General features: G+C 47.2%; 1 protein-coding gene across 21 annotated transcripts in view; it reads left to right on the forward strand.

The window, feature by feature from the left end:
• ank2b (ankyrin 2b, neuronal) overlaps positions 1–11,985 on the forward strand; it is a 63,233-nt gene extending 51,248 nt beyond the window's left edge. For 18 of the 21 annotated variants that reach the window (XM_029839677.1, XM_029839676.1, XM_029839670.1 and 15 more), the window contains 5 exons: positions 9,779–9,862; positions 9,933–10,097; positions 10,438–10,626; positions 10,757–10,848; positions 11,381–11,985. In XM_029839677.1, coding sequence (XP_029695537.1) covers positions 9,779–9,862; positions 9,933–10,097; positions 10,438–10,626; positions 10,757–10,848; positions 11,381–11,582 — 732 coding nt within the window. In that variant the 3' untranslated portion in view covers positions 11,583–11,985. Of the gene's footprint in view, positions 1–2,516; positions 7,953–8,238; positions 9,079–9,521; positions 9,615–9,778; positions 9,863–9,932; positions 10,098–10,437; positions 10,627–10,756; positions 10,849–11,380 lie in introns of those variants that run through there. The other 3 variants (XM_029839685.1, XM_029839680.1, XM_029839682.1) reach the window with 3 other exon arrangements.
• Positions 11,986–12,877: the final 892 nt, after the last annotated feature.

Genomic DNA, 12,877 nt, shown 5'->3' on the forward strand with positions numbered 1-12,877 from the left:
CTACTAACCATGAAGATAGACCATCGTCACCCCCCTCAATTGCATCTGTAGATGGTCGAGAATCTGCTTTACCTGTGGCTGAATTGGTTGACTCTGGAGAAGAGGGGAATGATCCCATGGTTGCTGATCGGTTTGAGCCTGTACCCACACCAGTGTCCTCTCAGATCGAAGAGTTGGATGTTCAAACAGCCACTAATTGTCTGTCTTTGGAGTTTCCCATGCATCCATCTCCCATCACCATCAATACTAATATGGTCAAAACAGAACAGAGACACTTAGCTGCACCACAGGATGCTTTACTTTCATCGGTTGTCTCTTTGAGTGAAGCTCAATTATTGCCTGGTCCCGTTACTGACAAACCCTCTGAGGAAAATATCAATCCTGAATATACAGCCTCTGCATATCTAGCAAAAGATACATGTCCTGAAGAGCCTGAAGCAGCATCAGAAACCTTTGTTTGTCTACAGGAGGCAGAAGTGGAAAGGAAAAAAGAACCTACATCCAAATCTGAGCAAACACATAAGGAATATAACAAAATGCTAATTTGTCAGATAGAGTCAGTGGTACCGGACAGCAACCAGAACTTTGTCACCACCAGAGGAGCTGCCAAGAGCTGGTCAAGTGATGGTGCTGCAGCAGAATTCTCACATGATGGTGGAAACTCAAAGAAAGCTCAAAGTCCAACCAGAAGTAAGAGATCCGTTAAAAAGAAGAGGACTAAGAAACCAATCCAAAACCATTCTGAACAGTGCGGAACTGGTGACGAGATGCAGGTGCACGATAAACCTCAGTCACCGATTTTAGTTCCAGAAAATCCATCACCTGATCTTTGTCTGTCATTGCCATCTGCTACAAAGTTCCCTGATGAATTACCTCAAAAGGTGCATTCACTTCCACAGGATACACCTGTATCTGTGTCAGACAGTAGTCTCACATTTGTTGAAGTTCACAGGACATTTATCTCTCAAAGCTCTGACCCCCAGTATGTAGGAGAACCCTCTATGAGTACAAGAGAAGGTTGCATGCATCATGTATCAAGGACAGAACCTGGTCTAGTGGAGTCAGATGTGCCCTCTGATGACAAGGCAGCTGCCTCACCCCCAGAATACACAGCCACCTCACCAAAATCACTGCTGGATCTGGACTCTCTTAGAACATCATCCCTGCAGACAGCGAGCTTGGAGGACAGACCGCCTTCTAGAGATTATGGAGCATCTGTAAACACCTTTCATGTCTCCTCACCTGAAGGTTCTTCAGCAGAAGAATGTTTAATTGACAGCCAGGGTCCGTCTCAATCCTCTGAATCAGCAGCAGCTGATCAAGAAGATCTGGACGTCCACCCTGAAACCAGACCATCATCACCAGATTCCATCAGTGAAAGCGGACCACTTCCTCCTGAGTCCCCTGTTCCTCAGTTTGAAAGTCATCTGCCAGAATTTGCTGCTTGGATTGCAAGGGAAGCGCTGTCCTCACCGATTTCAGATTGTTCAGAGGTAGAATACGCACGTGTGTCTCCATCCCAACTGTCTGATGAAACTAGAGCCCCCTCACCTGATTCAGTAGCTTCCTGGGATGACCACAGTGGTGATGCGCTCAGGCCAGAAGTCAGGAGAGGCCTGAATGATTTGGGGCACGCAGGTTTAAAGTCAGCAGGTGAGCCAGCGTATAAACTCATTTACGATGCTGAACTTTGGAAGCTCATATCTCAAATACGGGATCCTCACTATATCGGGGAACGCTCTTCATGTAAAATAGGGGTGTTTCAGGCTACTGATGCACCAACTGACAATATTCAGAAATATTCAGGTGTGGCGGGGGAAATGTCAGAGGAAGTGAAGGTGTGTGCTGCGGATTCATTGGATGCGGCTGTTCTAGAGCCAATGAAACCAGAGGCTGAAGGCACAGAAAGACCGGGGTCGCAAGAGTTAGAACACGGGTTTTTAACAACATCGGAACCAGTTCCACAGTGTCTGCTGCCACCTATTGACAGCGTACAGCCTCAGTCCATGAGCAAGGTATGTTTGCCTCCATCGGGCAGGGTTTCATCTTCAGAGTCCTCTACCGACCAGATATTAACTGTTGCTGAATCGCTTGATGATGAAAGAAGAGCTGTGGTCATAGGAAATATGTTGATTTGCCAACTGTTTGATCCCCATTATGAAGGTGAGGCTGCAGAGAGGAGAGTTCCAGTCAGTGACTTTAGGCAGAGGCCGCTCAGGCCTGAATCAGTCACAGGTGAAAGGCTGACGTCACCGTGGTCACCTATGGCAACACAGAGCAGAAAATTATCTCCAGATTTAGAGTCATCAGTGGAATTGTCCTCAGATTCACCTGTGGCACCATTCAGGCAGGACTTGGAATCACCTGTGTTAGTTCAGGGAAGCAGGTTGTCCTCGCTTTCATCACTATTAACAGGTGAAGAAGCGGATGTTCAAGAACTGCAGTTCACTGAGGCGCAAACAACATCATGCACTCCAGATTCGGAAAATCAGTTTAGAGCACTATCACCTGATTTTGGACAGAATGTACTAATCCCAACATCAGCATATCAGTGTCGGTCCGTATCACCCGAGTCCGCTTCAGACACAGACAATGAATCTGGGTTTTTGACATCTGCACCAGATGATCCCAGACCTCCTTCACCAGAGGCAATGACAGTGGGAGATGAAACGCTTCTGGTATCTGGCCCACTGCTCATCGCAACGGAATTAGAACGTTTTCCAACATTTGTCGGCTTTAAGCCAGTTTCCTTCGCAGCTGATGGCCACCAAGAATCTACAGCTGTCCCTGCTGGACAAAGATCACCCTCATTTAACATGAAACTAGAAGTAAAAGAGAGACCATTGACACCTTATTCTGTGTCGGAAGATAAGGCTACATCACTGGTGCTAATGTCAAATCTCAGATCATCTTCTCCAGATGACTTGGAGACAGATTTATGCATGCCCTGGCTTTTTGAGGACAGAGCATCTTCTGCTGACTCAGCTGGATCCAACGATGAAATGAAACCACTGTCTCCAGACTCACCCATCCCTGAATTTACACAAGTATGGTCTGAGTCCTTGACGTTAGGTCCCATATCTTCATCACTCGAGTCTTTATTGTCCAGTTTGCGGGCTGAAAGCGAGTTGTCTTTTCCAGATGTAGATCGACCATCATCTCCTGGTTCATTAGCATCATTGGATGAACGACTTTCTTTTGATTCACCTGTACCTGACTTCAGAAAGGCGTTAGTTGAGACTCATCCTGAGTTTGTCTCTCATAGATCTTCATCCCCTGAGTATGACGGTTCAGACGTAGAGTACGCTCCTGTGATGTCACCAATATTTGGGTTTGAGGATAGAGCAGAATCCTGCCAATCAGGAGCCTCAGATTCACATGTGAGATGTTTGTCTCCTGACTCTCCACTACCTCAGTATGCAGTGAGTGCACCAGTTGTGATAGAACGTCAATATGCATCACCATCACCTGAATTACAGGATTCAGATGATGACGTGGAGACAGATTTATGCATGCCCTGGCTTTTTGAGGACCGAGCATCTTCTGCTGACTCAGCTGGATCCAACGATGAAATGAAACCACTGTCTCCAGACTTACCCATCCCTGAATTTACACAAGTATGGTCTGAGTCCTTGACGTTAGGTCCCATATCTTCATCACTCGAGTCCTTATTGTCCAGTTTGCGGGCTGAAAGCGAGTTGTCTTTTCCAGATGTAGATCGACCATCATCTCCTGGTTCATTAGCATCATTGGATGAACGACTTTCTTTTGATTCACCTGTACCTGACTTCAGAAAGGCGTTAGTTGAGACTCATCCTGAGTTTGTTTCTTGTAGATCTTCATCCCCTGAGTATGAAGGTTCAGACGTAGAGTACGCTCCTGTGATGTCACCAATATTTGGGTTTGAGGATAGAGCAGAATCCTGCCAATCAGGAGCCTCAGATTCACATGTGAGATGTTTGTCTCCTGACTCTCCACTACCTCAGTATGCAGTGAGTGCACCAGTTGTGATAGAACGTCAATATGCATCACCATCACCTGAATTACAGGATTCAGATGATGACGTGGAGACAGATTTATGCATGCCCTGGCTTTTTGAGGACAGAGCATCTTCTGCTGACTCAGCTGGATCCAACGATGAAATGAAACCACTGTCTCCAGACTCACCCATCCCTGAATTTACACAAGTATGGTCTGAGTCCTTGATGTTAGGTCCCATATCTTCATCACTCGAGTCTTTATTGTCCAGTTTGCGGGCTGAAAGCGAGTTGTCTTTTCCAGATGTAGATCGACCATCATCTCCTGATTCATTAGCATCATTGGATGAACGACTCTCTTTTGATTCACCTGTACCTGACTTCAGAAAGGCGTTAGTCGAGACTCATCCTGAGTTTGTCTCTCATAGATCTTCATCCCCTGAGTATGACGGTTCAGACGTAGAGTACGCTCCTGTGATGTCACCAATATTTGGGTTTGAGGACAGAGCAGAATCCTGCCAATCAGGAGCCTCAGATTCACATGTGAGATGTTTGTCTCCTGACTCTCCACTACCTCAGTATGCAGTGAGTGCACCAGTTGTGATAGAACGTCAATATGCATCACCATCACCTGAATTACAGGATTCAGATGATGACGTGGAGACAGATTTATGCATGCCCTGGCTTTTTGAGGACAGAGCATCTTCTGCTGACTCAGCTGGATCCAACGATGAAATGAAACCACTGTCTCCAGACTCACCCATCCCTGAATTTACACAAGTATGGTCTGAGTCCTTGACGTTAGGTCCCATATCTTCATCACTCGAGTCCTTATTGTCCAGTTTGCGGGCTGAAAGCGAGTTGTCTTTTCCAGATGTAGATCGACCATCATCTCCTGGTTCATTAGCATCATTGGATGAACGACTTTCTTTTGATTCACCTGTACCTGACTTCAGAAAGGCGTTAGTCGAGACTCATCCTGAGTTTGTTTCTTGTAGATCTTCATCCCCTGAGTATGAAGGTTCAGACGTAGAGTACGCTCCTGTGATGTCACCAATATTTGGGTTTGAGGATAGAGCAGAATCCTGCCAATCAGGAGCCTCAGATTCACATGTGAGATGTTTGTCTCCTGACTCTCCACTACCTCAGTATGCAGTGAGTGCACCAGTTGTGATAGAACGTCAATATGCATCACCATCACCTGAATTACAGTATTCAGATGATGACGTGGAGACAGATTTATGCATGCCCTGGCTTTTTGAGGACAGAGCATCTTCTGCTGACTCAGCTGGATCCAACGATGAAATGAAACCACTGTCTCCAGACTCACCCATCCCTGAATTTACACAAGTATGGTCTGAGTCCTTGACGTTAGGTCCCATATCTTCATCACTCGAGTCCTTATTGTCCAGTTTGCGGGCTGAAAGCGAGTTGTCTTTTCCAGATGTAGATCGACCATCATCTCCTGGTTCATTAGCATCATTGGATGAACGACTCTCTTTTGATTCACCTGTACCTGACTTCAGAAAGGCGTTAGTAGAAACTCATCCTGAGTTTGTTTCTTGTAGATCTTCATCTCCTGAGTATGAAGGTTCAGACGTAGAGTACGCTCCTGTGATGTCACCAATATTTGGGTTTGAGGATAGAGCAGAATCCTGCCAATCAGGAGCCTCAGATTCACATGTGAGATGTTTGTCTCCTGACTCTCCACTACCTCAGTATGCAGTGAGTGCACCAGTTGTGATAGAACGTCAATATGCATCACCATCACCTGAATTACAGGATTCAGATGATGACTTGGAGACAGATTTATGCATGCCCTGGCTTTTTGAGGACCGAGCATCTTCTGCTGATTCAGCTGGATCCAACGATGAAATGAAACCACTGTCTCCAGACTCACCCATCCCTGAATTTACACAGGCCTTGCATGAATCTTACATCTGTCACCAAAATTTGAGGTCATATTCTCTTGATTCAGAGTCATCAGATTTGGAATTTGATCTTTCTTCTCCATCTCTTTTGGGAAGTAGACCACCATCTCCTCCATCCCAGTCATCGTGTCGGCTGTCAGCAGATTCCCCTGTCAGTGATTTCAGGCCTGATTTAGCAGTTATTGTTTTGGGACACGGGTCAGCTTCCTTTGATTCTGCATGTTCAGATGATGATGAGTATATTGTTCTGAGTCTGGGATCTCACGTCTATGACAACAGACCTTGTTCACCCGATTCGGGGAAATCTGGAGTCAATGATTTTGAGTCTCTGACCCCAGACTCACCCATTCCTGATTACACATCAACAGTCAATGTCATTATTAATGCTGGGTACAGATCATCATCTCCTGAATCGGTTGGGTCGGATATTGAATATGCCGTCGGGGAAATTCTCAGGTCTGTTGATTACACTGTAGAAAACAGAGGTGTTTCACCTGAATCACTGACTTCAGAGGTTGAAGAGAGGCCAGAATCCCCATCAGATTGTAAACCCGTACCCGCATCAATTCAGTCTGCTTCTCCGGAAAGGTTGTGGCTCCATCCACCTTCATCCACAGGGTCAGGATTGTCTTCCAAAGAAACGCCTGGCTTACGTGAGAAACCAGCCGTCACGGTGGCTGAATATAATCTCATTTATGAAGCAGAAATGTGGAAGCTGATGTCTCAAGTGCTTGATCCTCAATACACAGGTGAAACCTTCAAGAATAAAACCGGATTCATGCAACTTATTGGCTACACGACTGATTACGAGGCGAGTTTCCAAGATACTGACTTAGAAATGAGTGAGCCAGATAAGCCTGATGTCTTAAGCACATCATCAATCACAGAAGATGTGCAGATCTTTCATGAGATGGACACAGCCTCTGCTGATGAGGGCTTTGTTCCAAGGAGACCAGTTTCAGAGTCTCCTCCACCAATGATTGAAAAAAGGCTGCCCTCACAAGCAGGACCATATAGGCACACCAAGTACACCTTTGAAAAACTGATACCTGGTGAGGACGTGATGGCTGGTACGGATGTGGCTGATGCTAAACACCAGCCCTACACAGGTGACACACCCATGTCCGTAGTCATGGTGCTGGAAGCAAGAGTACCATCCTCAGAATCTGGAACTGTAGCCACTGTCTCTTCTGAATGCCTCACACAGTCTGCAGATGTAGAATCCCAGTTTGTGAAGGTCAGGTCTTCATCTCCAGACTCGCTGCCTGAATACAGGCCCATGTCATTGGAGTCGGCCATGGAATGGGCTGACAGACGAGCGTCGTCTCCGGGGTCGTCACCTCAGCTCAATGAGAACCGCTCGCTGTCTCCGGATTCCCCCGTCCCACAGTTCACAGCATCGTTGGAGGACTACGCTGCTACCCAGCTGTCATCATCAGCTGGGTCACTGAGTTCAGATTCAGAGTGTGAACTCGTGGTGACCTCAGCCTTCGCTCAAACGGACAGGCCATCCTCACCTGAATCTCTCTCATCAGTCAGCCAGCTCAGACAGCTGCCCGACTCCCCAGTGCCTGACTTCATGAGGATATTGTCTTCCTATTTCATGAATGCTACATGCAGCGATAGGTCATCTTCACCGGTCTCTTTGTCACCAGATGCTGAGTTTGTTGCGTTACCCATCGAGTGTTGGATTGACGATAGCCCAAGACCTTTAAGCCCTCGATCTGTTGATTCAATGGAGGAACTGGGCTTAGCTTTTCCCAGGACCGATGAGTTTGTTTCCGAATCCGACCCTTCAGATCACCTGACATCATTTTTGCCAAACAAAAGGCTCCCTCTGCGCATAGAAGCAAGTGATACGGGCGCGTACACAAGAGATGGTTCTTTGGAGCCAAGTGACACAACCGAGTGGCCAAAACCACAAACGATAAAATCAGAGTTTCTGTTGGACCCCGATGAAGGACTCCAACCTGAATCTGAAACTGGCAGCATATCACTGGAAGAGTTCCAGAAGGACCTTTCTAGGACGGCCTCAACAGATCGGGTAAGACTGACCATGACGGCTATGTGGACGCTCACTCACTCTGGATGAATTAACACAGTCTGTGTTTGGATGGAGGGTACTCGGTTAATAATCTAACAGAACACAGTATACATAGCATGTGGAGGGTATGGGATGTATATCTTCTAATTATTACAGTAAAACTAAAGGTTTCTTTGAAGGTGCATGAGGTGGAACTTCTAACAGTCAGAGGTCGGCATTGGAATGGTTTGCTTCTGTCGTAGAGTGCTGGTGGATCCATTTAGATTATGTCGCTGTTTACTTGCAGGGTCCAGGTCAGACGCCAGAGGGAAAAGACAGCAGTCAAATAAAAGCATTTGTTGAGGACAAGCTGGTTCCCCTACAACTCCCCAACCAGAGCTCTTACACGACCCATAGGACCGTCACCCCAGTTCTACCTGAAACTGAAATGACATCAGGCCCCCCCTCTGGCTCAGAGTGGGCGTCCTCATCCAACAAAGGACAGTCCTGTGAGCTTTTTTCACCCATGTCTACGCAGTTTTTGGTGCCACCGGATTACGAGGCAATATTCTCAGGACATCAAACTCTGAGAGTTTCTGACACTCACCGACCTGTTGATGATCCAGTTTTAGCTCAGATACTGACAGAAGCTCCTATCCAGGATGATTCTCCCACTTCTGAAGACCTGTCCCCAGAATTTAGTCGAGTACTCTCAAAATCGGAGGAATTGGCCCCTGACTCAGAATCAGAGGATGTAGCAAAGGACCTCAGGAAGAAGGCAGACTCTCCAGGACACTCTGACTCTGATCTAGAATTCTTTGACTGCAGACAAGTGTTCTCTGACTCTGATCCGGAGGATGTTAAACTGCAACATGATGCTTACTATCGTATCTCGGAACCCCCTTCCCCATTGCCTGGAAGCACTCCTGATGACGGCGTCCTGAAAAGGAGCCGTCGGTACGGTACTCACCTTCGAGTTGATGATTACAAGCGCTTCTCCTCCGGCAGCGAAAGTCTCGGCGAGTTCGCGTACGATTCCGAGGGTTTGCGGGAGTTTCAAACACAGGGTGACCCCCCCGAGTATGAGGAGCTTCCCTCAAGAGATCACGCTGGGTATTGTGATGATGATGATGACTTCTTGGGAAGGGTAAGAGGCTGAGCATGATGGAAAAACCTGGCCGGTGGCTTGTTTGACCAGGCGGGTTGTTGTGGTGCTGCCTTCGCCTCAAACATAAAACACGTTTAACTTCAGTGACTACATCAGGCTGTTCCTGCATGAGCAACAATGCTCGGCTTTGTGACTAAAACATGTGTGGTGAATGATATTGGTGAAGGGAACTCACAGCATCCACTCATACACCTGCTAAGTCAAGTGACATGTGACCCAAAACAGAAACAAAACTGCTGGCAACTCATTAAATGGTTGAAAGGTGAAACTGCACAAGGAAGCCAATAATTACTCACATCACCGCCAACGTGTTGGCTCTCATTGGTGACGAATCCACCGTTGCACGTGATGTGTGGGTGTGACTAATAAGAAAGAAGCGCGTGCTGGTGTATTGACCGTGCTGGTTGTGTGCTGTCTCCCAGGAGATAGCAGAGGAGCTAGGCGCGCTGTCCTCTGATAGCTCAGAGGAGGAGGTGCTGACCACCAGGGTGGTCCGACGCAGAGTTATCATTCAGGTATGAATGATGCCCGGCTCCTGGACCCTGTGTGGGGCTGCGGTAGAATCGAGTGTATCATAATAAAGAGTTTGGGTTATCATACTTTTTGTGAGATGGTTGTTCCGACCGTGTCATTGGTTGGTCCAGTCTGCCAGTCTGACAGCAGCCTTTTGTCTTTCCAGGCGGACAACCTACCGGATCTCCCACCACAGACCGTCACAGAGGAGAAGTACACAGATGAGCACGGCAACATGGTGGTGAAGAAGGTAAGAGGGCCTCCAGGCAAGAGGAGACACTGGGATAACATGTTCTTCAGCATTTTGTCTTCTCAACCAGATCACACGGAAGGTGATCCATAAATACGTGTCGGCTGATGGCACGCAGACACAGGAAGTGAGCATGGAGGGCTCTCAGCAGGAGCCTGTGCCCATCCAGGAGGGAGACACCGTCTCCAGGGTGATAAAGAGGACTGTTCTTCGCAGTGAGGGCGATCAGAAAGAGGTGGGTGGGTCTAGCAGACATTCATTTGGATTCGTCACAGAGACTAATGTCATTGAGACTTTATTCCAGTTTTTAAACAGCATCAAACATTTTTCAGGCAGAGAAATGTGTAGAAGTGTGGGTTTACAGAATAGTGCTGCCACATTTATGCCAGTGGTTGCCTGGCAAGAAGGTTCTGGGATCAATTCCCACTTAGGTGTTTAATTGTTCTTCCTGAGCCTTTGCAGGTGTTCTGTGCTTTTGTTTCTTGACCAGTTTATTCCTTTTGGGGTCACGGGGAGGGTGCTGCTATCCCAGCTCCGTAAATACATCTAAACGGTGGGTTGTCTTCCTTGGTTAGCTGACCTTCTCGCAGCCACGAGTCCTGGAAGCTGCCACGTCATCCCATTTTGAGGTGGAGCCAGTACAGGGCCGAAAGGTCAGCAAGGTCGTCAAGACAACGGTAATCAGAGGCGAGAGGGTGGAGAAGCAGACAGGAGACAGTTCACTGGCAGCAGATCTTCCATCAGCCAGAGAGGACTTTGAGAAGGTTCGTATCTCCAACTGAGAGGGCAAAAGTGGGTCTTTAAAAGTGGTTGCAGGGATTATTTTACATCTCAGGAAGCCTCCTTGGTTTCTCCATCTGATCCCTCTGTCCCTGCTCACTCTCCCTCTTACAGGCTCTGAGTTATGCTGGAGGCTTTGGGAAAGCGCTGGTGCCTCGAGTAGTAGAGAAAGAGATTGTGCAGGATGATGGTTCTGTGGTTAAGAGGTTGGGCAGCTGCATGGTTCCAGATCAGATCAGGAAACATGATGAGGGCATGTAGCATATGCTGCAGAGCAGCATGGTGTGGTTGCACTCTGTCCTCCTCTGTTTTCACCCTCCTAATGTTCCCTTTGCTTTAAACAATCTGCTGATGAGAGTTGAACCCCTGGTTGTGGTTAATTTTTCATGACAAGCTTCAGCTGAAATGCTGATTCTTCTGGATGTCCGGCCCACAGCAGCTACGCTAACTTGAGCTAACAATCACTGCAAGAATAATGAAGCATGTGGAACGAGGACAATGATGCTTGTCACAAAGACAAACTTTATCATAATGCATAAATGTTGAAGAACCTGAAGAACATCTTTAATTCCCCATAATCTACCTTCAGCATTTGTTTTCCCTCACTAGAACTTTACGCACAGCATCGTGATGGATGGACCATTAATGTGTGACCTGATGGCTCCATTGATCATTGTTATTGATTGGTTCGGCATGCAACAGCATCTTGGAGTAACAGATGTTTGTCTGTTTCTGCAGAAGCCAGATGTGTAAGTCACGCACCCAGAAGAGGACTGTGGTGAGGGATATCCTGGGGAAGCACGTTCACTTGGAGAGCCTGGATGACACCCCAGAGGCCCTGCAGCCCGATGCCCTGCAACAGCACCTGCACCGACTGCTCCAGCGCTACTGTGAGGAAGACCAGGAGGAAGAGGAGGAGGAGGAAGAGGAGAGAGAGTAGCTGCCCCCTCTCCCACCACCGCCTTTGGCGCCATCCGCTCGCTCGGATCATGATGTTTGCTGGATTTACTTGCACTTTGTTCCAGAATTTGTGCTTTAAAGGATCTTCCTTTCATCACTCCTTCCTTCACGTTGGTGTTCCATTTGTTCTCTGTGCGACCAAAGATGATGCCCTCCAGTTTTCAGGATGACTTTTGTTCTGTTTGAACCTTTTGGCTGCTGGGATGTGGTGATGCCATGACATGCTGGAGGTGTGGATCCTGTGGGGTTTATCGCCTCATGCACGGGCCTCTTCTTGAAAGACTCTTGTAAACTTTTGTACATATATAAATATAAAATATCACACTTGGGTAACAAGTGAGTTGAAAGCATTTCCTGCATTGGTTCATGTGACCCTGCTGCATGTCCTGGAACAGCTGGAGAACTTTGGTCTGCAGTGAATGTCATCACTTTTTCCACTAAACCTGTCTGTTGGCTCACATGTTGTCTGTCACATGGCTGCTGTGTGTAAAGTGTATTTATTTAGTGGAAATGTAGTGATGGAGGCTGTGTCCTTCATCTTCCCCCAGGCTTCTGAGGGATTAGGCTGAAGCCCCACTGAGTTTGGGCTGCTGCTGAGTTGCCAGCTCATTGCCATTGCTCATTGTGTGAGCATTGGTGGGTTTGGTGCCTTGCTCAAGGGTACCTACCAGACCATGTTTTTGTCTGTGCTGGGATTTGAACCAAGAACCCTCTGCTTCGTAGCCCAGTACTCAACAGACTGAGCTACCACCACCCCCATCCCTACTTTGGTTTGTAACCCTAAATACCAAGATAAAGTGAGACGATGTAAAAGGTTTGCAGTATTTATTATTTAATAATTTAACAATAAAATGTGGCACTTATACTCCTGCATGATGATTTTATTAATAACTTTGTGGGTTCCATGCCAAGAACAGAGCCAAGTGAAATGAATATATATTCTTCAAACAGGAATGTTTGATAGTATATTCCCTCGAGGCTGCGTCTCCCTCTTGAGGCGGTGGCTCGGCAGCGCATCTTTGTGGGATTTAAACATCAGAATTCAGCCTGGTCTTTTCGATGCCACATGTTTATCTGCTCGCACCTCATCACTGCTGAAATGTTCATCTGTAACCCACACAATGCTTCCACTCACCTTATTTATTTATCAACCGCTCTTGCTTCCTGTACTGTATATTCGAATTAATGTGAGCCAGGAAAGGTGTGTGTGTGTGTGCACGTGTGTGTGTGTGTGTGTGTGCGCGTGTGTGTGCCACATTAGACAGCAGCTGGTCG

The sequence above is a fragment of the Takifugu rubripes genome, chromosome 8, assembly GCF_901000725.2.
Source record: "Takifugu rubripes chromosome 8, fTakRub1.2, whole genome shotgun sequence".
Taxonomy (NCBI): Eukaryota; Metazoa; Chordata; class Actinopteri; order Tetraodontiformes; family Tetraodontidae; genus Takifugu; species Takifugu rubripes.